This window comes from Lepidochelys kempii, chromosome 8 (genome assembly GCF_965140285.1).
Source record: "Lepidochelys kempii isolate rLepKem1 chromosome 8, rLepKem1.hap1, whole genome shotgun sequence".
Taxonomy (NCBI): domain Eukaryota; kingdom Metazoa; phylum Chordata; order Testudines; family Cheloniidae; genus Lepidochelys; species Lepidochelys kempii.
In genome coordinates this window covers 98,120,952-98,146,540 of record NC_136387.1, presented here as the reverse complement: position 1 = coordinate 98,146,540, position 25,589 = coordinate 98,120,952, and the positions used below count along the sequence as shown (strand labels likewise).

At 39.9% G+C, this 25,589-nt stretch overlaps 2 protein-coding genes across 3 annotated transcripts in view; one reads left to right on the top strand and one right to left on the bottom strand.

The window, feature by feature from the left end:
- The window catches only part of RNF11 (ring finger protein 11), a 44,639-nt gene extending 34,053 nt beyond the window's left edge, over positions 1-10,586 (top strand). The window contains exons 3-5 of one of the 2 annotated variants that reach the window (XR_012160491.2): positions 2,752-3,804; positions 6,559-6,632; positions 8,929-10,586. Coding sequence is in view for 1 of the 2 variants with exons in the window: in XM_073357751.2 (XP_073213852.1) it covers positions 2,752-2,923 (172 nt within the window). In the remaining variant the exon portion in view is untranslated. Of the gene's footprint in view, positions 1-2,751; positions 3,986-6,558; positions 6,633-8,928 lie in introns of those variants that run through there. The other variant, XM_073357751.2, reaches the window with a different exon arrangement.
- A 1,274-nt stretch (positions 10,587-11,860) lies between these two features.
- Positions 11,861-25,589, bottom strand: part of TTC39A (tetratricopeptide repeat domain 39A) — a 67,664-nt gene continuing 53,935 nt past the window's right edge. Inside the window, exons 14-18 of the mRNA XM_073357750.1 lie at positions 24,265-24,385; positions 21,783-21,894; positions 19,443-19,557; positions 16,720-16,836; positions 11,861-12,412 (exon numbers count right to left, since the gene is read on the bottom strand). Coding sequence (XP_073213851.1) covers positions 12,292-12,412; positions 16,720-16,836; positions 19,443-19,557; positions 21,783-21,894; positions 24,265-24,385 — 586 coding nt within the window. The 3' untranslated portion in view covers positions 11,861-12,291. The remainder of the gene's footprint in view (positions 12,413-16,719; positions 16,837-19,442; positions 19,558-21,782; positions 21,895-24,264; positions 24,386-25,589) is intronic.

Genomic DNA, 25,589 nt, shown 5'->3' with positions numbered 1-25,589 from the left:
GCCTCTCTCTCCTGAATTGTTGTCCCATGTTTTGTTTATCTTGTTTTATTGTTTATAAGATTATAAACTCTTCAGGGCACAGACTGTGTCTTAGCTATGCTTGTAAGACATTCTGTAAATTTATGGTACCATATAAATATTTTTTAAGAAACAATATATTTATCTTAATAGTTCCATTAGAATGAATGGGAAGTGTCAGGCTGCAATCATTCTCCTGAGTTTTGATAGTAATAAGGAGGTTTCGCTTTGCTCTTTTCTGAAGCCTGACTGCCATAAGGAAATGTACAGCTTTTTTTCCAGGCCAAGTAGTGGTTTTAAGGAACATTGTTTTCCATGCACCACTATCACTGAAGTTTTCCTATGCCTTGTCCCATCCCTCTAATAAGTGAGCTAAAGACAGGTTTGAAAAGTCTTCAGTGGTGAATCACTAGGGCTTTGATTTTTGAGCTAAAAGTCTGCTTGCTATAGCAGGTAGTTTCGTTAAGTTTCAAGTACTGAGAGAAAAATGGATGTATTATGGTAGATGTCTCTTCACCTCAGTTACAGTAACTTGATCATTTCTCCAACAAGTCAAAGTGAACTTGACCTGGTCTAGTAATCTCATGGAAATACTATGCTACTGCGGAAGGGCCAAAAGTTTAGACTTGAACTTGGTTCTTCACTCCTAGCTTGGTAGAGAATTAGAGTGGCTACTCCTGGCGCTACAGAAAGTATTCTGGTGCCTTGGTGGTTCCCAGCAATTTATACTGGGACATGGAGATTGAGCGTCTGTCCTCCAGGCATAGGGCAAGTCTCAAGAGACTCCTGTTGATTGATTGGAAGAACACCCTGTGATTCAGGCTCATGTGCTCTGACTGGGCCTAGATAGAACATTGAGTCAATGGCAAAGTAACCGCAGCACAGCTGTCTTGGGCACATTTGATTGCAGCATGCTGGAGTGAGTCTGTGCTCCTGATTTCCCTTCCAGATGAAGCAGGCAGACAACAGTCCCTTCATGAGGAGGGAGGTGCTGAGTCAAGAGAGGGGCCTGGCCTAAACATAAAAGTTGCATTGTTTAACGACAGGTGTGATTTAAAAAAACTGATTTAGTTAAACAAGTGCAGCTTTGTGTGGACACTGTTTTAAGAGTGTTTAGTTTAATTTGATTATAATCAGATTCTCACATAATCCCATGATTCCAGGAGCTCTGGCTTTAAAAATAAACGCCAGATAGCACGAGATTCACAATAAAATCATGGGAGTTGGCAACATGGCAAGCTTATGTCGCTAGAAAGCACCGTTCCAGAGCTTTTCTTCCTTGAAAGCTGTGTTCTTCAAAATGGCGACATCTGCCACTGTAAATCATTCCAAAATTTAAAAAAAAAAAAGGAACTGCACCTAGGAGTGTTCATGTCAGAATCTCTCACAGAATCGGTTGAACTGAGCGGCAGCCTTTTCAGTTATGGCACAGAGCACAGCAGTGATTGTGAGTGCCTGAAGGAAATGGCCTGTGGGGGGGAGATGGAGACCAGGGGAATTACAGTAGCTGTGGCTTCTTCAGTTTTGAGGGCCTTTTTACATTGATCAAACAAGTTAGTGTTTGATAGAGTCAAATCATCCTGCTGAGGGCTATAACAGCACAGATCACTGGAAACTGAGCTTGCATTCAGCATCCTCCTAATTTTGTTGGATGGGAGGGCGGTGTCCCTCTGCCCACATGGATAGATTACATGGAGTGAGGAGTTGGGATAAAAAGCATTACTGTGCCAAGATGTGCCAGAGTCTAATGTCATCCACATGGCGGCTCTGTGGGATTTTAGGGGCATAGCATCGAGAGCTCTCCCAAGAAAGCTAGTGCTTATATGGGGCTGGGGGAAGTGAGGTAGTGGCATAGAAGAATTGCCTTCTTCAGCACTTCTTCCTCGAGTTTGCAAATTGTTTGTCCCCTCCACATGTGGACTTGGAGGGATAATTTGGCCTAAATGTTTTTGTCCCATAGTTTAACTCTGAGAACCTTGGGTTTTTTTTAAAGTGAAGTTATGATTAATATTTATAAGTCAACTACTGCAAAGAGCTTCTTACCTAGCCATGTTACTTATTCATTTTAAAGTAGAAATAGCTTTGGCTGGCTGGAGAAGTCCACTTTTAAAAAGCATTAAAGAATAGGTAATAATAGAATTGTTTACTTACATAGTGCCATTGTAAGGCACAGTCCTTCCCAAGTAAAGATGACAAGGTCCTACCCTTTGGAGTTTAAATTAAATATGTGCAACAGTGGTAACTGAGGGGGAGGGGAAGAGAGGCAGCCATAAATTGTGAGAGTCAGACAGGTTGTCCCATTAATGAGATCTGAGGACGCGCAGTACCGTGCAGGAAGTACACTACCTCGAGCAAGCTCAGACCGTAGTGTGGCCATGCACTGCAGGTCACACATGGTGTGTTTTCACATGTTTCTCATTGTCTAAGTTTTATTTAAATTATTTTATTTATGGGAGGGGCAGAGGGAACACTGAAGAGTTTAATTCAGCCTTTTAGTTTTCAAGGTTAATCTTTATTTTAATTTTTGTTATCATAAATGGTGTTGGGCATAGGATTAAGGAGAATTGTTAGGTTCATTAACGTAAAATGTATTCAGATGTTGATGTGATAATAAACTTATCCCGGTGCTTTCCTCCAATAAACAAGTTTCATAGTGGCAGGGGAAGTAATACTGCTGTTTAACTTTCCAAAGCGATGAGTATCTTAACATTTCTCCAACTTCTTTTTCCTCAGATGTGTGATCTGTATGATGGACTTTGTTTACGGGGACCCTATCCGATTTCTGCCATGCATGCACATTTACCACCTGGACTGTATAGATGACTGGTTGATGAGATCCTTTACATGCCCCTCCTGCATGGAGCCAGTTGATGCAGCACTGCTTTCATCATATGAAACTAACTGAGCCAGGGTTTTGCCTCTGACCCGTCAAGGAAACCATCCATTTTAATGGGTTTGATCCTTTGTCATTCAGCCCAAAGAGCCAGGGATTAGGAATTAAGATCATGCACAAAAAGTACCTTTCCTAACAATTCCTGAATGGCTGCAGATATTGGAAAAACACGTAATATTTTAGGGAATATAGAAAAAGTAGGAAGTTATTTTATGTAAAGCCTTGACCCAGTGTTTAAAAACATAGTTGTCCTTTAACACCTGTTCTTACACACATACATAGGAATTGTATAAAGTGCTATAAAAACTGTAAATGTTCAAATTGAGTCTATCAGATTTTCTTAGGAGCAAGATAAGGATATTTTTTCCTAAAATAAAGTAACAATTTTTGTTCTGATTCCTTTCACAAGTTCCTGGTATTTGGGTCAAGGCTTTATTAAAAGCTATATTTTATAACACTGGCACAAAGAAATAGTTTTAAGCTTGTTTGCACAGTTCTTTTTTTTTCCATTGGAAATGGAATCCATTGCCTTAGGTCTTTTTAAATAGTGTATTGTTATCGTTGGGCTGGCTCTACGCTTGAAATCCAGTTTATTTATAATCTGTTAAAAGTGCTATATTTTGTTTGCAGTTAGGATTATGCAGAATTCAAAGTGATCTCCTAGCCTGTAAGCAAATGGAGATGCACAGTCCCTTTTCTGTAAGTGACAATTCAATGCAAGGATGCAAAACAAATCTGACCGTTAAATTTTGTTTTACCCTTTTCTGTTTGTTTTTCCTTAATTTGCTTCAGTTTTGATCAGACAATGATGCTTAAATTTAAGTATCAACATTTTTGATGTATCATGTTACAAGTGGACCACTTCTTCAGGACAAGATGAAAGTGGAGCCATGGTGATTAAACTGTTCAGAACCATTTATTTCCCTTCTTACAAAATTCATGTCAGTGTTGATTACTTCTCTTGCTGTACCTCCACCCCCAAATGTCTTACACAATAGCAAAAGGGTACTGCATCTCTCCTTCCTGTAGCTCTTCTTAGGTTATTGAAATTAAAAATAAACATACCGTATCTCAGTCTCTGAATGAAATGTATTTGTTAAGTCCCACTGGTGGACATTTCAGATATAAGAACTGTATTTCATGTTTTGCACATAAATGTTAAGTTCATATATAAACACAATTTCATTGTGATCAAGCGGAAAAAATAGTACAGCTAAAGTAGGAGCGATACAAGTGTCTACAATTCTGAAGCAGAAAAGGTACATGCTTGGTAGAAACAGTCTAGGAAAAATTGTAGCTTTGAATCTTTGTATCCGTTTAGCATGTGTTTATTTTTTTCTTAAATGTACTCTACTGCAGTGGTCCCCGAAGTGTGAGGCACGTGCCCCTAGGGGGGCACAGAGGAACATTCAAGGGTGGCACGGTGGGGGCCTGGGCCAGCCCCCACAGGGGGCAGGGAGGGAGCACAACTCTGCCCCCAGCCCAGCTCCAAGCTCTTCTGCTAAGACAACTGTGCAGTAATGGAGGGCAGGCTCAGACAGATTCCATTACTGGTAAGGGGGGCAGGGGCGGAGACAGGAAAAGTTTGGGCACCACTGCTCTACTGTGACTTTTATACACTCTGTGCAAAGCTGATAGACTAAGATTTCTCACTGTAGCAAAATGAGATGCAGTCTGAAGTTAACCAGAATGGATAAGGGAACATTCTTGATTGTTCTGTGTATATAGTTTGAGTGCTTGATGTAACAATTTATATTTAAACACACAAGTACTTTGAAAACTGTGTGTACTTATAATATAGACCAATTATATGTCATTAATGATTTTAAAAAGTTGGTCAGTAGACTGCAGAATCAACATTTGTTGGTTTATTTATTAGCCCTGCAGCTGAAAGCTACACACTGTGTTGTAGATGAATTCCATAGGTAGTCAAAAGCAGTTCAGAACCATCTACAATACCAGATTCATTGAAATTGTTACGCATTGTCTGATTTCCCCCGCCTTCCCTTTTATGAGAGAGACAGACACAGACTGACTTAATTACATGAAGCAAATCTGAGAGGAAAGACCTGAAGTTGTGCGATGTTCTTGGTGGCAAATCATTGTTCCTTTTTCTTATCAGTGTGTGTGTGTGTGGTAGTGGTGTTGTAACATCATAATGTCCATGTTTGTCAAGTATTCTAGTCAGATTTTTCCTTTTGCCTTGATTTTTAAAATTGGCAAATGAACAATTTTTAAACATCTTTTTCAGGTTGGTATTAGTCTATTATAAGATGATGTGATTATCGAAGATTTGGCAGGAGCATTGAAATGACTGTTTATCGAGCTGAATGGTTTTCCAGGCACTTTGTATTGTTGAACTTTTAACACTGATGTACAGTGTTAAGAGAAACAAACGTATGCTTTCATTAAATTACTTGTTAAATAAAATTATAACAGAAGGTGTAAAGGGCTAGAGTTAGAATTGATTACACAAGAACATTCCAAAACCAAATTTTAATTTAAAATGTGTAAATATAATGAATACATGAATAGCTTTTAAACCTCTAGGTGCAATGCTGTTGCATAATAGACTTGCATTTCCATAACTAAAGTTCCTTAATTCATATACCCAAAATGAATATAAGTAATTTACTTAAGCCCAGGAAAAAATAGTTTCAAGAGAACTGTGTAGACTGAGATTGTAGATCACTTGGATTCTAGCCCCAGGTCAGAAATTACTTCCTTTGTGACTAATTCCCCCATCTGTAAAATTAGGATAATACTCGCTTCCTACTTTGCAGGGGTGTTCTGAATTAATTATTGACACCTCAAATTCAAACACGTTAGACAACTTGATTGCAACACAGTTGTTTCCTAACCTACTTACAACTGCAGATCCATCTGTGGTGTAGCATAGATCTTACCAGTCTAGATCAGTTTTGTAATTCTGATATGGCCACCTCTTTTAACCTGTTTCCCTGCTGTGGTTGTATTTTTAGGGTAGACAGGCCCTTAGTATTCATTATAATGCTTTTCATCTTCAAGGCACTTTGCACACATTAAACTAAGTATAATTAAGCATGATTTTTAAATCCTTTAAAAATCTTTACCTGAAAAACTGTACTAGTAAAATACTGAACTTGTAAAAGCAGTTCACCACTAAAGGAACTTTGGATAAAAATAGTCTTTATTGTTTTAAAGCATCCCTTAACAATTATACTATATAATACATGTGATTCACTATGATACCATAAATGCTTTACAAAACTTAATTGCACTAACATTTTATAAAATATTGGGTGCTCAATTCCATAGTTGCTATAGATAAATAAACACACTATTAGAAATGTTGAGTGTTATTGGTGGTATTGTTTTAATCCTTTCACCTATAAAGCCAGCTCCCTTAGTACTGTTAGCACAGCTATGTAGGCCTCTGAGGGAAGAGAAGTTAGATAATTCTAAATGTTAAAATTTTTTAATACATACAATTATGATTTTAAGGTACCAATATCTTTCAACCTTTCTGGATTAGGAGCAACTGTCCCTTTGGAAAGATGACAAGCCCCTTTTCTAGTGATGTAAAGCACAAATTTCTAGCCCAAGGGATTACGAGATATCAGACCTTAAACATGTCAGTGATGGTTTTTTTCTTTTTTTAATGGCAGATGTTTGAAACGGCTGAGAGGCTTTGAATGTTACATTAAGTCCTGGTGAAGATGGAGTAGTGGACAGAGTGCAGGTTAGGTGATAAACTGTATTTAACATGCACTTTTGATCACATGGCTATCACTAATACATGCATACAACCGTATGTGTGCATTAGATTCATTCCTTGAAGAGATTTCTCTTCAACAAGCAGTTGAATGTCAGAGAAAGCTAACACATGAGAATGTTTCTTATAAAATCTATAACTGTTAAGACATCCATAGAACAGTCCTGGATTTAATAGCCAGAATAAATATTTGTTTTAAAAGATTAAATTCCTTTTACACAGAATTTTAGTTTTGGGGGGAAATTGTGGATATGGTTGTGTGCTAATCATTCTTAACAAGCTGTCCGCTGTTAAATCCTATTCCAGGATCAGAAAGTGGGGCCTTTGACTTTCTGCAGATGAAATGCTTAGTTTATGCTTTTTGATAAAGGGATTAATGTAAACATTTTCTTTTAAAGTATACTTTTGATTTATGTAGAAGAAATAGCTGGATTTGCACACTGGCAGCAAATTTCTGATGACTTCAACTTTGCATACAGGCTTAGAGCGGACAAGCATAAGCCACAGAGAAAAACCGTAGAAATTTAGAAAATACATTGCTTCATTATCTGCAAATATAGGAGATTGATGATAACTTTAAAGATAATTGTTATATCAGGCAATCCTGTTGTACTGGGAAGGCGCTTAATTACATTAAAATGGTTTATTATGATTTCTGGTTTAGAAGGAAGTTCAAAATTATAAATCATTAAGACAGTGCAAGTTTAATAGATCCATACTGCCAAGGAGCCAGGATCCCCTTTGGGAAAAGACACGGATGGCTCTAGCTTCCTGTGGATCCCAGCAATCCACCAGATGTGGGGGTATGTCCTGTAGCCTTTGATTGAAAATCCCAACTTGTGGGAGGAGCTCCACAAAGCAATCCTAGATTTGCTCGTCCATAGACAATTTGTGTGGGTTTTTCCTGTGGGAGAGGAGGATCTTTGCCATGTGCAGTTGCTATTTTAAATGTATGGTTTCCTTTCTGAATTGTTCAACTTACAGCCTGGATGTTTGAGCTGAGAGTGGGGAGACCTGAGTACTTTTGATTCCCTCTTGATCACACAAGCCAATGGTCAAGTCCCTTACGCTTTTTGCATTTCCTTTTTATCCAGTCCATGAAATGGTGTTGGCTCAGAAATGCAAAATGTATGAGCATATGTATCCACACACATTTTTATAGTGCTAAAATCTAACCAACTGAACACTTCAGGTTTTCTATGCAACAGCGAAAGTCCTCTCACTACAAATAAGAAATGATAAGCTAAAATGCATAGGTCTGTAGCTTCAACAGCTTGCTTTTGCAGAAGTTTAATAGATATTTAGCAATCATTCTAGGCAGTAATATCTCAGTCAACACTGTGGTGTTTGAAATAGAACTTTCACAATATGCTCAGTCTCATCTTCTCTACAGAAGGATACTGGCAACATCCCTCAGGGTTTTTCCACTGTTTCCAGTAGTTTTGTCATATTCCAAACTTATCTCTAAAGTTATGAAGAGACAAAGATACAGTGTAACTGTGTGGTTGCTCTGTTTCCCTGTTTCTCTGTAATTAAAAAAGCAGGTCTTATTGAGTTGGAGGAAAAAGTCAATTTTAAGGTATGACTCATATTTTGGTAGAATTATAATAACTGGAATTAAGTGGTAATTGTTAAATTTATTTTAATATAATCACATAGAATAGAAATTCCAGAGTGTGGAAGTATGTCTTCCCAAAAATTGTGCTGTATTCCACATAACTTTACTTTACAGTAAAAAAATAAACAGGGGAAGTTCATAGAGCTCCATGGTTTTCATCCAACTCTAGCCTAGACATGTAGAATAGCACTTTCCATCGTCAAAGTCAATAGTGCTAGCAGCGTCATGTATGTGTGGGTGGCAATCATCAAATGCTTCACTAGTGCTCATTGTACTAGATGCGGCCAATAAATATCTCACCTAGGGTGGCTAGAGAGTGGCCATGTCATGAGACTGCAGTCACACAAAAGGCTATGCCAAAGGCATATAGTTAGGTTGGTTTTTTAAAAAAGCAGCTGCAAGTAGTGACAATACCAAAAAAATGTTGGGTAGAGACTTTTTTTTTTTTAATCCAAAGACCGGAGACATTTGCTACTGTTAACTAATGTAGGGTAGCCACTGTCCAAAGGAAATTAACTAAAAATATACAGACTGCTGTTGGACTTACCTTGTTTTGTGCTTTCCCTGTAAAACAAGGGCCAGTAACCACGAATGCAGTGAAATTTACCAAAATACATAGTTTTGAATAATCATTTTGTCTTACAGTGCTAGCTAGTAAGCTGCGGAACAGAATATAATGGAATTATCCCAATCCTGCAGAAATATTGCTGAGTGGAGAAGGAAATCCCTGAAAAATGTTACCAAAATGGACTGCAGATTTCTTTTAGCTCTCTTTCTGTTCATAAATCTTAGAGCAACAGTGATTTACTGAACATCCGTTGAAGACAAGAGATTTGTGTGAGGCTATTTTTCGTTTTGTTTCTGCTTTTTTTGTTTTAAAGCCATTCTAGAAGCACAGTATTTCCAAAAGTTAAAGATTTATTTAAAATATTTATACCTTCAAAACATACATCACTCTTTCATTCATTCTCTAACAGAAGGAGGTATTTCTATTAACACAGACTAGAAGAGAGCCAGGTTCATTTATACTATCATCTCGCCAAAGCATTAGGAAAGTTGATCATATATTACAGAAATGTTTCCCTCCCCATCCCTTGGATAATGGGTGAGAGAGAAAATGGGTGAAACTACATTGTTTTTCCCACTACATCTTCCCGGTGATCCATAGCTAACACTTGCATCTTAAGTGGACTACTCCTTGTGCTGCAAGGTAGCAAAATGTTAAGAAACTGTACTGCAGGACTCCTGAGAGATGGACTTTTAGCTGGACTGCAGAGGATTGTTTGCTTTTCTGCACAGCATAGGGATGATGATGATTTTCATGGCATTTCTTGTTCAGCATATGTCTACACATTTGAAAAGTAATAAGCAACTGGAAGTAGAAGAGCTGTATGTTTAAAGCAGGACAAGAATCTTTTGATTATGTACAAACACGTGGCAGTGCTGAATCTGTGCTTTTTCTCATAACTACTGATACATAATATGTAGATAGTACAGCTGCCCCAAAGTGTAGTAAAAAGAACCTAGGTGCCACAAGTACTCCTCGTTCTTTTTGCTAATACAGACTTAACACGGCTACAACCCTGAAACCTTCCACCAAAGTGTAGTGTATAAGTGAGTATGTGGAACTGGGAAAGCCCTTTCTCTAGAAAAAAGAAAATAGATAGAGATCTTGTAGATGTTTGTCTCTGTCTGAGGGGTGGGAGCAAATGCGGTTGTATCACGGAGCTTGGCTGTAGACAATGGATCATGTGGTGTGGTCCGGATGAAAGCTGGAGGCATGTAGGTAGGCATGGCGATCAGTAGGTTTCCAGTATAGCGTGGTGTTTATGTGACCATCGCTTATGAGCACCGTAGTGTCCAGGAAGTAGATCTCTTGTGTGGACTGGTCCAGACTCCAACGAGAGACTGCTGAATTGGAATTAATTTGCAAACTGGATACAATTAACTTAGGCTTGAATAAAGATTGGGAGTGGATGGGTCATTACACAAAGTAAAACTATTTCCCCATGTTTATTTCCCTCCCTTTCCCCCCCGCTGTTCCTCAGACATTCTTGTCAACTGCTGGAAATGGCCCACCTTGATTATCACTACAAAAGGTCACCCCCCTCCCCAAGCTCTCCTGTTGGTAATAGCTCACCTTACCTGATCACTCTCGTTACAGTGTATATGGTAACACCCATTGTTTCATGTTCTCTGTGTATATAAATCTCCCCACTGTATTTTCCACTGAATGCATCCAATGAAGTGAGCTGTAGCTCACGAAATCCTATGCTCAAATAAATTTGTTAGTCTCTAAGGTGCCACAAGTACTCCTTTTCTTTTTCCGGATACAGACTAACATGGCTGCTACTCTGAAACCTCTCTAGAAAAGACATTCTTGCCTATGGTTTTAATAATGGAAGACTTTTGCAAAGGATTTCCTTGTATTTGTTTTTAAGGGTATGAGTTGAACATTCTTAACCAATCACCATGGTGGAAAGGGATGGGTCTGTGCCCTGACCTATTAATTTGCATTGGGAAACAATTTCATTTCTTCTCTAGGGGAAGAAAAGGCAAATTATAAACTGCCTGATTTCCCTTCTCCTGCAGGGAAAAATCCTGCAGGAGGGGGTCAGAGAGGTAGGACCATTCTTCTTTGAGGTTCACTTTTATAGAGCTTCCTACAGAACGTCCTCTTTGGGGGGTGGAGCTGTGGAGTTCACAGGGCCTTCCATCAACGTGGAGCCTGGCATGCAAGAAGGGACTCCCTCACAGTGCAGGCAGGAGCCTGTCTGCAAAAATGGCTCTCTCTCCTCTTACTCCATACACTGAGAGCAGAGTTGCTGAAGGAGCCCAGAGGGTAGTAAATACAACTTAAAGCTGTGTTAACTCCAAACTGGACTTTTGTGCAGAAATCTAGCGTTCTACAGCAGACATTGCCAGTTTGAGGTGCTCTGAAATCTCTATAGAGCACCTTCCTCTCAGATTTGCATCTATGGAGAATGAAGGCAGAGGGGGGCAATGAGACTATTGATGCATTGCTCCCTCTTGTGGCAAGAAGGAGATCTACACACAGGAGTTGCTTCAGCCCAAACCTTTTACTATGGAAAACGTGTCTAAAGAATCTTTTTAAACATGAAAATGGCAGCTACATGAACCATGATTTCCAGGAAAAGTTTACTATCAAATTAATTTTGTACACCTGAACAAATAGTGGAATAGTAGTGCATTTCTTAAATGGCCTTCAAGGACTTCTGCTTTACATACAATATAAACTTCAAGTCACGTTTGTTCTGGTAAGCGCTGATGGGCTTGGTTCCCAAGACCCTCTGGTCATTTTTAATTTAGCCTAAGGAGGATAAATGATCCATTCTTCCACTGTATTCATCATTTGCTTTTTTCTAAAATCCTGGCTATACTGTAAATTATCCAGCCTCAAAACATGATAGAATACAGACTAAAAAAATTTTTAAGACATTTCCATAATCGAGAGAAACTTCTTAATGTCTTTACTAGCAAGTTTGTTTCAGCTGCTAGAATATTATTGAAGAGAAAACCTGATAAGAAGATCTTTGTACGAATAATGAAATGCCTGAGATTCAAAAGCTTCTGACTTAATCTGGAAGACTGAATTTTCTCTCACCCAAACTAAACTCAGAGATAGGAAAAAGTGTTTCTTTCATTCATAACCAGGTCGGATCAAAACCAATAAGCCTTCTTGTTTGGTTATCCCATTTCATAGCCTAGCAAATATGTAAATTTAATAATATACACAAATTAAAAATTAATTACAAAGATAAATTACAAGCCACATTTGGAAAAAGAAATACTTTGTAAAGGGGTTGGGGAGGGGGGCGGGGGAGAGAGAAGAGATTGTTTTGTTTTTTGCCAGACTGTCACCCTAGATTCAAAATCTTTTACGTATCCCATGTAATATTTTACATGTTCTGGTCTCTCCCACTGATTTAACAGAGAAGGGTGATAATGTTTCAGAGTTTGCATACAAAGACACCAAAGAAGAAATGGTTAAGACACTGCTGAAGCTCCAGAATGTACTCCATTTTCTGAGACAGATTTGGCTTGGTGCAAGGCAGCTTGAATTCTGAAATGTGTTCTTGTTTCCATGGAGTAATTCTTGTAATTTTGTCTAAAACAAAAAACAGATCCATTCTGAGCATCATATCATTAAATATTTTCTAGTTATTTTTACTACACAAAACAATTACAGACAGCAAAAAGCCTTTCTTCAGTTTCCTTTGTTGCGGTCTCTAAAATATAAGGCCATATGTGCTTGGCAGAAAAATGCAGCTCTTTGTTCTTTTATTTGTAGTTCTAGTGTCTGGCACCTACCAGGGAAAATACAGCTTAATAAGAAACTGAATCTGTTCCACTCCTTGAGAATGCTGAGTCCATATTAAATATCCATGATGTCAACTTAATCTATTCCCAGAAATTAGATTTAATTTTTTTTTATCTGGTTGACTGAACTTTATGATTAGTCATCTTCATGGGATTCCCCCCACCTCACCCTTAATTTTAATAATAATAGTCAGTGTGGGGTGCGGACAGGTACTTAACCATTTTACTGCAGCCACGTGAGTCCAGGAACAACAGAATGTGAAAGTGAGTGCACTGTTCACAGGTAAGAGAGAAAGGATGAAAATTTGATTAAAAAATTCTTTTAGTTTTAAAAATGTAGCATAATGCAGGGACAGGACTTTTTTAAGTGCCTAAATTTTGACATGTAAACCATGGAAGGAGTGGTGATTGTGTGCACTTGTTTTCCATGCTACAGTTTCTTCTGGGCACTTCAAATTCTTATCTCCAACTTATTTGCTGAATTTACAAAATAATAATTTAGTAAACAAACAAAAGGCTACACAAGAGAGAGCTGAACCATCCAGAAGAAACAAACGGATGCTGGAGATCTCTTGGCATGGAAGCTACTCAGAGTAGAAACAACATGTCATTCTCTGATACGAAACCACAAGAGCAAATCAAACCATTGTACAATTGAAGTGCTACAAAGGTACGTGGCCCCAGCCAAAGCACAGAAGGCAGAAAGCTGAAGACCAGTCCAACTATGTTATTACTTAATGACCTTTAAAAAAAAAAAACACTTTGTAAAACATGCCACAGAAAAGGTGAACCAAGATGAGGCTACAGTTGAACAGAAATGTTTTAAGACACACAAAAACGATAAAGGGAGCAAATCCAGCTCCCTGTCCCGAGACAAGCCTGTTGGCAGGAGCATCAGTGCAGTGTGTACAGGGTGATGAGCGGGCCAGCTGATCTGGGGCTAGGGGAAGAGGGGGAGAGGGGGAGTTGGGCTGGGATAGCCTTCATGGAGCAGCTCCACAGCATAGGGGAGACAGGAAAGAAAGGATTCTAGCCTCCTCCGCATATGTCCTGTGCTGGCCTGGGGATTTGTCCCTACAGCATAATATTATGTTCTAAACAGTGAGGGCAACCTGAATTGAAGTTTTTCCATTTCCCCTGTCAGTTAAAGCCCAAAGACAGTGCCCACAGTGGTACAAAGCACAGATCCTCTTTTGTAGGTATTAACGTCTTTACTCTTACAGGAGAAACAGAGAACTTATGTTCTGGCAGGTGTCAGACCATTTTAATTTATTTAAAGAGAGTTGTCATTTTTATACTACAGATGCATGTTAATTATTTAAAAACTCTTAAACAGTTTATTTTTAAAAGCATTTCAATTCAGCTTCATTCAGTCCTATCACTCATGGGAGTATGGGACCTAGAAATGGGCAGTTTCTATCAGAAAGCTCTGAACTCCAAACCTATCAAATCACTCTGCTGCTTAGCTTAACAATGTAACAACTGACACAAGAGGCTGACAGAAGGAGGTTGCTGGAGGGTAGTTTGTGATAGTTTCTGTTTATGTTCTCTCTCTGACTTTGCTGATCTCCAGCTCCTAGTTTTTTACATTATCCAGATGTTCCAAATCTCATTTTCTCCTCAGTGGATTAAAAATATTGCTTGTAGCATATGCCAATATAAATGCAAGAACTTCTGTTTACATCCAAACCAACGATGTTTATAATTTCACCCCACTCACTATCCTACACCTAAGATACTCAAACCAGCAGTAGTATATATATGTAGGTCACACAGAAGTAAGCACCATATGACAGACAGTATACGCTCCTCTCCACTCTAGGGATTTATGAACACGAGTCTGCATATCAGGAATTCGCTTTACACAACCAGTTCTCCCGCTAGTGGTTAAGGAAAAACTTGCAATTCTAATCTGGGCATTCAGAAAATCCACACATCTTCAGTGGTTAAATATTTACAGTGAATTGATCTTACTGTAATAATGATTTTCTCATTCCTAAAAGGTAACAGTGTCGTGAACTGATAAACAAAAGGTTTCAGAGTAGCAGCCGTGTTAGTCTGTATTCGCAAAAAGAAAAGGAGTACTTGTGGCACCTTAGAGACTAACAAATTTATTTGAGCATCAGCTTTCCAATGAAGTGAGCTGTAGCCCATGAAAGCTTATGCTCAAATAAATTTGTTAGTCTCTAAGGTGCCACAAGTACTCCTGTTCTTTTTGATAAAGGTTTTTTTTTTTTTTTTTTTTTTTTTTACATGTAAGTACTGTATGTGAGACGGAGTTATTTTAGAAATCTTTGGGATAAAGGAGTTATTTTAGATAGCAGGTGATCAGCAGTTGGGGGATTTACTCAAGTATTATGGAGCAGCCATATCTGATCCAAAGTCAAGGTAGAAGCAAGCTTCCCATTGTAAGTGCCCATATCTGAGCAAAGCAGCATTGAAACTGAGCCCCTTGCAGGAATATGCTGCTCACCAAAGAGTCTAAGTTAAGAACTGTTTATCTCTCACTCCTGGCTGAAGCAAGCTATCCTTTGCTTATTGTTTTTTTTTTGTTTGTTTGTTTATTTGACCCAGCTGAAGAAAGCCCCAGAACTAACTCTTCATACATTAGGCCAAATCAGAACAATGTTCTGTGCTTCAAAAAGTGGCAGGATTCAATATTTCTCTTTAAACTTGTTCTCCCCTTTGCCTACACAAAGAACAATGTCTTAAATAATTTGTAAACTTTTCTAAATATAAACTAAGCTGCTACTGATTCCAGGCTGTCCTGCCCTAGCTGCTGACTCCAGCCTAGAGGTGTGCGTTGGGGGAGCATGGACCCTGAAGTGGCAGAGCACTGCAGTAAGTGAGGAAGCATTAGACAGAGTGAGGAAGTGTCTGGATTCCTTAACTCTTCATTTCCAGACTATTTTTAAGTGCACAGTTTTTCAAAGGAAGTAGGGGAGGTCCTTTGGGGGGCTGCGAAGTGTTTTGATGGTGTTCACTTTCAACTAGCTTTGTGTGGAATGAAGTTTTTGTTATTCTAAATGTGTTATTTGAGAGACTGTGTAGTCTGGGATCAGAGGCACTGGGGGGAGAAGTCAGGATCTCCTGTTTTTAAATCCTGGCTCCGTGTAAGCTTGGCCAGGCTACTTCCCCACTCATCCTCATCAGTAAAGTGGGATAACACCTACCTAACCCACAAGAGTATCTAGTGGATTACTTAGGAAATGTTTACACAGCATGGTCTATAGTGTACAATACTATTTTTTTCAGGAAGAAATTCTGGCCCAATATAAAGCTGAGAACGGTGCAGACACAGAATGGTAAGTCTGTTATGAGGCAAGTACACTATCAAGCCAAGATGTTCTTGATAAATCTAATTAATAAAAAATTAGTAATGTTCAAACAGTAGTTTGGCAAAGTGAATCGTTCCTGCTATTTTTCAGATACACTTAAAGTAATGCAAATGAAGAAGCTAAATACAACCTGAAAATCATTTTTACTACATGCACTTAAATGAAGTAGAAGAAAAGATCATTGCTGGCCAGCAATTTCAGTAATTGCATTTCTGACATACCACGGATTCTTGACTCCACCAAATGTATCCTCCATGCAAAGCTAAATAGCCTGAAGAGGCAGTTACTTTGTTATTTAGGAATGATTTCTAGTGGGAAATCCTGATAGTCAAGTTAAAATCTTTAAGTATTGAATCAAATCAGTTTAAAGCAGGAGTTTTCCTGAAAGTAAAATACATGGTTTGGTGCATTGAGGAACAGCATAGCCCAGTAAATAATACATCAGGGTTCTATTCCCAACTCTGTCCGCAACCTGCTGGGTGACCTTTGGGAAGTGACTTCACCTTTCTGTGCCTCAATGCCTACCCCAGCCTTTGTTTAAACCATAAGATCTTTCAGATGGGATGGTCTCTTACTGTGTGTTTGGACAGTGTCTACCACAACGGGGGTCCTGGTCGTGGTTGGTACTACCATAATACTAACAAAAAAAGTATCCACTGCATTAGTCAATGGTCTCCGCCTTGCCCCCTACGTTTCAGTAAAATGCCTTAATCAAATTGACCAGATAGAGACCTGAGCAGGCATTTGGTAGTCTTACTTTGCTCTTTCCAGTAACTTTACTCCTTCTTCTCTTCTACCATGGTCCATGTATAGTACAGCAAGTTCAAGCAGGGCATTTGGGATTAAATAATGGTCATACTTTATCTTCCTCTCACTGCAAGAGAAGGAGAAACAGTTACAAGGTTTTCATGCTGCAATTTTCTCTCATTCTAGCTACAAACAAATAGGAGCTCAGTTAGGGTTAGGAGGGGACAGTCCATCTCTTCACTGATGCTTACTCTTCAGGTAGTCTAACCTAGACTATCTCTAGGTTATTCAGTAAGTGCTCTATACATTTGCATGACAATACATGACCATCTTTTGCAGCTTGTTATTTACCGTGTTTACAAGTTTAAGGGGGATGGAGGATGGCGGAGGCAATAACAAAAGGTAGCAGTGCTCCAAGCACCACCCGCTTGCATTGCCAAAATGAGATGCCATTCACTGTAGATCGTGCAGTTATTTCAAATAGGATTGTTCTGCAAACTGATTCTTTGAGCTTAGCTCCCATTTGATTGGGCTTCAGTATACACACAGGCTCTGATAGGTTCCTTGGGCTTGGCTACTTTATGAGTGGGCGGGGGAAACTGTAAGTGATACTAGCTTCTAAATGTCACCAACTTGTGGCACCAAAGTGAGAAGTTACTCAGAGTAAGGCTACGTCTACTCTCGCACTTTTGACAGTATAACTTACGTCATTCAGGAGTGCGAAAAACACCCCTTTAAGCACATAAGTGACACCGACAGAAGCATGGGTGTGGACAGCACTATGTCGGCAGGAGACGCTCTCCCACCGACGTAGCTAATGCTGCTTGTTGGAGGTGGTTTAATTATGTCAGTGGAGGAGCTCTCTCCCACTGGGATACAGCAGCTGCAGGAGTAATCTTAGAGCGGCAGAGCTGCATCTGTACAGCTGTGCCGCTGTAAACTCACTAGTGTAGACATGGCCTAAATTGTGGAGTCTGTGACTCTCCCTCCTCTCTTACATGAGGAATGAAATAGTTAACAATGTTGGTATTAAATCATCATCACTGGGCATCTGAGTTAATAAAATGAATGGAGCAGTTCACACTTCTCCAAGATACTTCTCCAGCTCTCTGCAGACTCCCTTTAGACTCGTCTTCACTGAGAAAAAAAAGCTGCATTCGTAACTCAAGTTAGCTAACTCAAGGTAAAATCCTAGTGAAGACAAGGCAGTTTGTAGGTTTTTCACATGGCGTTAACAGGTTGCGTTAAACCCTACCAGGGAGCCTAACATTTAACTCAACCTGCTAACATGTGAAAACTACAAACTGCCTTGTCTTCACTAGGATTTTATCATGCGTTAGCTATGACACAGTAGAACACACTCTTCCCCCTCCCCCAGTGAAGATTATTAAACTTGGGTTTAGAATGTAACTATTTTTATAAAGGCAAAAGGCATGGATTTGTTTTGTTTGGAAGGTACACAATGGGTCCAGTGCTCTATGGAAACAAAAACAAAACTCACTTCTGAATATGTAAAGCCAAATTTTTAGGCCCTATGTATGTTAAGAAAATGTGCACCATTGTAATTACGTCAACATAGCCACTTCGGTATGTTACCAGGTTAAGCTGTGCCAGGGCAGCATGCAAGCATCTATACCAATGTAACTAAATTAATATCGTTCCATCAGTGCTAATGTCCTTAATGTAAATGGGGCCTTAGTGAACAGAGAAGCAATTTGAGGGTGTAATTTAATTACCCGGGAAAGCTTCACTTAGTATCTAATTCATAATGAGGTTTTTCTACCCAATTTTACGGTGCCTTGACTGAGGAATATTGAGATTAAAGTCCCAATCCTGAAACCTTTTCCATGGACATAGCTGTCTCCAGCTACGCAGAGCTTCCATAGGGTGTGGGATATCAGCACACAGAACAAATTCCAGGATTGGGATGTAACAGAGCAACAGCCAGCCTAGGAATCATTTTGGTTCTAAAGTTACATACACTAAAAAATAAAGGTTTCTAATAGAAGAGTTAAGAGAATCTTAACTATAACATCACAAATACTTTAGAATGGTACAATTAACGCCGGTCCTCCTCAACTGTTCTTTTAAAATTCCTCTCACAGAAACCCCCAAACAGTCCTAGGTCTTACTCAGCTGAATTAAAATACAGTTCTCCTTTGACAAATGAATAAAAATGGGGCTGTGTGTGTGTGGGGGGGGGGGCAGCACATTTACTGCATTTCAATAGTTCTGTATCAAACATGCTCTTTTACACGTAAGTTTTTTCTAACTTCCAGCTTTTCAAGTTCAACCTGTGCTCGTCAAGTTAAGCTGAGTTCTTTTCATACATCATCCACCAATCCTGTGCAGACCAAAAAGTATGCCCTGTGCAACACCTGCGCATCCTCATCTCCTTCAATAGGTTTCTTGTCATTTTAATCAGGGAACAATTCTGTTGATAGTACACAAGAAATAACAGAATCCAGCTCGCACTCTTAGTTGTGTTGACTCTGCAGAGCTAGCAGAAGTAGAAAGAAGTATGTCCCTAAAGAAGTATGTCACTTTGGTCCCTAAAGTCAGCAGATATAACTCTCTGTATACACATGGATTGTAGATTTGCTGAGTAAAATGGTGCCACTGTTACACAGATATTTTAGAGAGAAGCTCTACTTCAAGGACTTGATTGCTTGACAGTGCTACTTACACTCAGCATTTCTTGAGTTCTCCTGTGTGTTAAATATGGAAACTTACTTTAAATGGATGTAAGTGAAATGATCTTCTGCCTCAGAAATCTTGCCCAAGTGCTTCAGACATAAACCCTTTAACAGCTTTACCAAACATTGGTCATCTGCTAGTAATTCTGTAGCTGCAAGATAAAGTAACGGTTTTATCAGTTTTGCATTTTGAAATAACTTGGTCCCTTAAAAAAAAAATTAAAAATAGCTGTTCCAAAAATACTTAGCGGGCACATTTTCAGAACCTCTTTGCAACAGTTAAGATTTTCATAGCATTGGTTTTTTGTGTGTATGGCACTAGTGCCCCATTCAGACTGGCTGGATTCTATACACTCCCTGTGAGATAGCTGCTGCCCTTTGGCGCTTATGGTCTAAGGCCCTGATCTGCCATCAGAGATGCACTAGAACCTTTGCATCCTCATGGACATTCCTGGCATGTAGCTATCCGTTATTTCAACGCAGGCACGAGGGTCTGCATACATGACCTAATAGGGGCCCTGCTTAAGAGAAGATGCACAAGTAGCTGTTTAAAAAGCAAAGTTGCTTCCCATGGGGAAAGGAGGACGGGATCACCTTGTTCCAGGCTAGCTATGTGCAGTTACATGGGTTCGAGCCTGCACCATTTTTTTTCTTCCAGTAAGATAAATCAAATGTATATCAGCACTCCCCACTGGCCATCTGTTCTGTGAACACATTTACATGTCTGCACTTTTTAAAACTTATAATGTATCCTGCCACTGCTATGCCCGTTGTAGAGACTAGTCAATAAGGGCCCAATCCTGGAAATACTTCTGCACGTGAGAATTTTATTCTCATGAATACTTCTACTAACTTCAACAGACTTCTTACAGCATCTAACATCAGTCACATCCATGTTTGCTGGATTAGGCCTTTATAGTGTTAGAGCCTTGCCCCAGGGATTTCAGTCTAACTTGGTCTCCTTCCGTAAATTGCTATTTAAATGGACATTGTCAACTCGAAAAATCACACTTTTGTAAAACATATTACGGCTAATTGTAACTCCTAAAGGAATTAGAGAGAAAAAAATCTGCTTTTAGGATAGACTTTTCATTTAAACTATACAGCACTTTTCAGCCAGTGTCCTCAAGACACTTTACAATCATCGATGAGCCTCCGCAAACTGCACGGACATATGAATGCTTTGCAAACTGGTACATGCTGACCCATGACAAAGTAGCAGAGTGGGTGACTGAAACAGCAAAACCCCTTTTCCGACCATTCCATCAGACTCCCTTCCCTTCAGCTAAAAGGTCCCCCCCCACCCACCCTTTTTCCAGAGTTAACAAGGGGACAAACTTGCCTGATGTGTCAAGCAACTATATGCCTCTGAGACTGACTTAAAAGTTCCGTTTTCAATGTTTCAGGCTGAATTACTAGTTTTGCTACATGTTCACTGAAGGACACAAGCCACCAGCTGATGACAATGTCATTCTGTGACCAAATGAGCTGGGAAGATACCTCTCAGGTCTCTGGGCCTAGGGTGATACTAATGATGAGCATTACTAAGTAGCTGAATGACACCTGCTGGACAACCAAGAACAACATTAACAGCGTTCTTCAGAGAATTTAACTTGCCCGCTGGCTGGAGAATAGTAGTATAGTGGGAATTGCAGAAGAGCAGCTATGCAGGCCAGGGGAACCCCTGCTGGATTGGGGAGACCAAAAAATAAAGGATGGAGAGAAAAAACAGCAATTCTATTCTGCCATGCCTGTCTAGTTAACACACTGAAACCGGGCATGGTATAAGAGTCTGGCCTAATTTTGTACCATTCCCTTCTTCTGCTCCAGTTTTTTGTACAGTTCATTTAAGTGCAAGTGTTTTATAGCAAATAGTTAACACAGAGATATCAGTCAACCCTCCAGCTTGTGTGGTTAGTAGATGATGGTGCTTTCTATAAATCAGCTTGGTGCTTGTCTCCTCCACTGTGTTCTTTAGAACTGAAATAAGACAGTACCTGCATATAGCGAAGCATGTGCAGTTCGTGGCCTGTCACCCATAGTGTAATTGAAGTCAATGCAAATGATAAATTTGACCCTTACATTTAAATATGTACTTTGTAAAAGAAATGGTCTTTCAATACATATTTGTGGACAGTTCCTAAGACGCATCCTGTAAGTGACAAGTCTCTTATGCCATATTACAAGTTAATGCATTAGTAGAGAAAGGTTATTCCTATTTGTATTAACAACACATGGTGACATAATCCAGCTCACTCTTGTGACTGTATTAACTTGTTTTACTATCTGGAAAACTTTTTTTATTCACAGACAACCAGACTATCTTCAAGTACATATACTACTGTAAAGCACCTGCTTAAATCAGATCAGTGCTTACCTGGGCTTCTTTCTAGTGCTGCTTCTGCCTCAGTTAATGTCTGCAACATGCCTTCTGTTAAATCAGGACGTTTTCCAATCACAGCATAGCCATTCCAGATATACATCATTTCCTAGGGGTGGCCAGGACACGTTTAATTAATGTGGCGATGGAGAGATGTAGGTAGCTAATTATTTAGATTATTTCATCAAGGGCAGAAGTTATGAATTCCTTCCTAGGTACGGATACTGCTGTTATGGCTTCACTGTAACTCATTGTTGAAAGCAAGGACGTCTAAGTCCTCTTAGCAAAAATAACGAGGAGTCTTCATTGTTTTTGCTGATACAAACTAACACGCTACCACTCTGAAGTCCTATTAAGGCATCTAGTCCACCCCTTCCCTTTGCCAATACAGATCACTTGAGTAGAACACCAACCCTGTAATATAGGAGGCAGCTGTGAAGCTGAGAGAGAGACTGGAGGACTGGATGGCTCAGTATATCATTGTCTACTAAATGATATAAGGTTTTTAGAATAAATTCTATAGAGCCAGCCCTATTGGTTTCATCCCTATTCATTCCGTAGGGCTTTTCCATGGGGGCAGTTCACTGGCCTACAGGAAATGAGCCTAAGCTCTATTCTAAATGCTAATGAGAAGTACCTATCACGACAAGCACCATCATACCTGGGACTTTTAGAAGAAGAGTTAAAGACAGAATTATTACGGAGACTTCTTAAAACCTTTCTTTACCTGTTCCTAAAAGGTCTATTTTGTAACTTAAATGTTTCTTATTTCTAAAATTCCTGTATGCATTAATTTTATTCTAGGGCTGACGAGTAGCGCCGCATGCAAAGGCACGGTTGCTATAGCTGGGCTGTTTTTTAGTGGTTGAGACGACAGTGCTGTGCTTATTTATCTCTAGTGAAGACTCAGTTGCTTGAGTGGTTATAAAAATACCCCAAACTGCATTTTTCCATAGTTTAAATAAAAACTTCCTGGGCTAAATCTGTGAGTTAGGACCTGATTCCAATAAGCAAGTTCCTTCCCACCCAAATGAAAAGTCCTAGAAAGTATAGCCATTCCGTTAAGATTCTGTTATAAATTGCTTGTTACCTGAACCCCAATTCCATCAATCCCCTAGTCTTTAACTATTAGAGAGTGACACCTGGTGCCTTGAAAGTGCAATTACAGCAAATGGAAACAGAATACTTAGCACGAAGACTTGCTAGAGAAACCTGTTGCACCAACCATCACATAAGACCAGCCCTAGTGAAACTCAGGGTATTTCTGGCTTCCAATGGCTTATGGAAACCTATTGGATGGGGATGCAAAGTAATTTTCATCAGAGATGACCCCATTATTGGCCTCCACCTAAATCCTTGGATCTTGTTGAAACTGGTCCTTAAAGGATTATGCATGCTGAGTTGATGTACAGTTGCAACAGAGACTGAATTTTGAAACAAACCATGCTATCACACTTTACAGCCAGTGGACTGAGAGAAGAGTACTAGCTATAAATATACACTCTGTCAGGTCAGGCACTCATGAGTGAAGGGAAAAACTGTAAGAGGAGATGTACTGACTCACCAAAAAGAGCATAATGATCCTTTGAGTTGTCTTTAAGATACATACTAGCCAAGACTCTTAAAGGAAGGGCCTGACCTGACAGACAGCATACAACTAGACAAAACACCTGAATTGGTTAGAAAATTATCCAGTTGTGAACATCAGTGGCACGCTCAAAAATAATGAACCCAGAGTTAAGGCTCTGATGTAAACCACACTTAGCAAACCTACAGAACCCAGATCCTCTGCTATTCTCTCACCATTCTCCAGGGATGGGCTTTCACATGAGTGCAGAGGTGGCCCTCTCCTAATGCGCTCCACCAATGGGACTTCAGAGCAGTTATTCTTATTTGGCCCTGGGGGATCAGCCAGTACTCTAGGGATGGATGTCCCGCATACACAGCAGTTGTCTAGTCCAGCTTCAAAGAAGTGGCTGAATTTTGTCCTCCTAGCCATTACGTACCCTAGAGCATAGCTACTAATCTTTCAAACGGAGCTTCAACGTTCATGTTGGCTAGACTCAAAAGTATCTAGTTTCACCAGTTTTTGCCTGTTTCCTGCCTAATGTTCTCCCCAGCTGTACCTGGAATGCTTCCTTCTGCTGGCCCACTGGATGAGACTTTGAAACATGGGCACCAAAAGCAAAGTCTACCGGAGCATGAACACTGAAAAGCTGTGGAGTGTGTTGTAGTCTAAAAAGTGAAATAGTGAGTTGCACATGCAGCATATTCAGGTGTGACACATCTGGCTTCATTTCCCAGAGTGTAGCACATGCCCCAGTTTTACACCATTCCTCGCATTTGCGAGATTAGGTCCTGGGAACATTTCAGGCTCTTGGAGGGGGGTTCAACATATACCATTCTAAGTATCTAATTTTTGTCTCTATATTGTGAATTACTGAAAAATATAGGGGGAATAGTCATCTTTCCAGCTTACCAAAGCAGGCACAGGCAAAGGAACAGGGTTTGAGGGAAGGTATCGCCGAGATTTCCGAATGGCAAACTTCTCTGTAGGCAGTGACTTTCCTGCAATTTTCAATTTCAGACTGGGCACAGTCCTGGAAGAGTAAAAAAGGTTAAAGTCATTTTTGCTCCTCTGAATATCTGGAAAAATCCACACAAACCAAAACCAAAACAAAATAAATTTCAGAGACTGATTCATTGAGAGGTATTGACTTATAAAGACCAAACAAAATAATCTCCTGAGGAATATCACATCCAGTGAAATCTTTCTTGTAATGAACTTTGAAACTACTCAGGGTATCCGTATTTTCTCAATGTTCAAACTGCCATCTGGGTAAGAGGAAATCTGCAGTAACTAATTTATGTTTTTCTGGACCTGTGAAGGGTATCCATCCTACAGAAGGCCTGAAGGGGTTAAGGTGGCTAGGTGGGCCAATTCTGTTGCACCTGGAGGACCACCCGGGGGGGCAGGGATTAATTAGATGAGAGTCAGCTGGAGAGGAACAGGAGTGGCCTGTATAAAGCCCAGGATGGAGAGGAGAAAGCAGCTACAGGGAAGTAGTCTGCAGTGACCCCCTGGGTGAAGGGAGGCTTGTTTGGGACTATGGAGTGTAGTCTACAGTTATTCCCTGGGAGGAGGGAGTTTAGGCTGGCAAACCTGAGGCAGTGGGGAGGGGAGAGACAGAAAGATAGGAAAAGCTCAGGGGAAAAGCAGCAAAGTATAGGATACTGCAGACTTTGGCTGCAGATCAGAGGGTCACTGAGCTGGAACCCAGAATAGAAGGTAAGCCTGGGTTCCTCTACCAGCCACTGGGGAAGTTTCACAAACCAGAAGAAAGCAGACTGCCTGGGAACGTTTGCCCTGAAAGACTTCAGTGCCCGGGAAGGGGAGGACCATAGCGAGCTGGCTGGAGGGCCAAGTCACAAAGAGGAAGCTGGAGCAAGAGGGGTCTCCGTGAGAGTGATCACCAAAGAAGGTTGTAGCACCTGGAAGGAGGTAATCCTCAGAGCAGCCAGGAGGCAGCGCCCCTAGCAGTGAGTGGACCCATGACGACCACATAAAGCTTTTTATACAGTAAGTGGTACAGATCATCTCTTAGAATAAAGCTGTTTTAAAAATAAAACTACATTTTATAAGAGGATTTTACTGTAACTAGTTGATTAAACTGATGCGGCAGTCAGGAATTTTTTGAGCCTAAACATCAGACCCAAATTCAAGTTACAGTTCCAATAATGTGCATACACACCCCCTGGCTCACCCTCTTGGGCCTTCCATAGTTCTACCAGATGCCAAGCCCC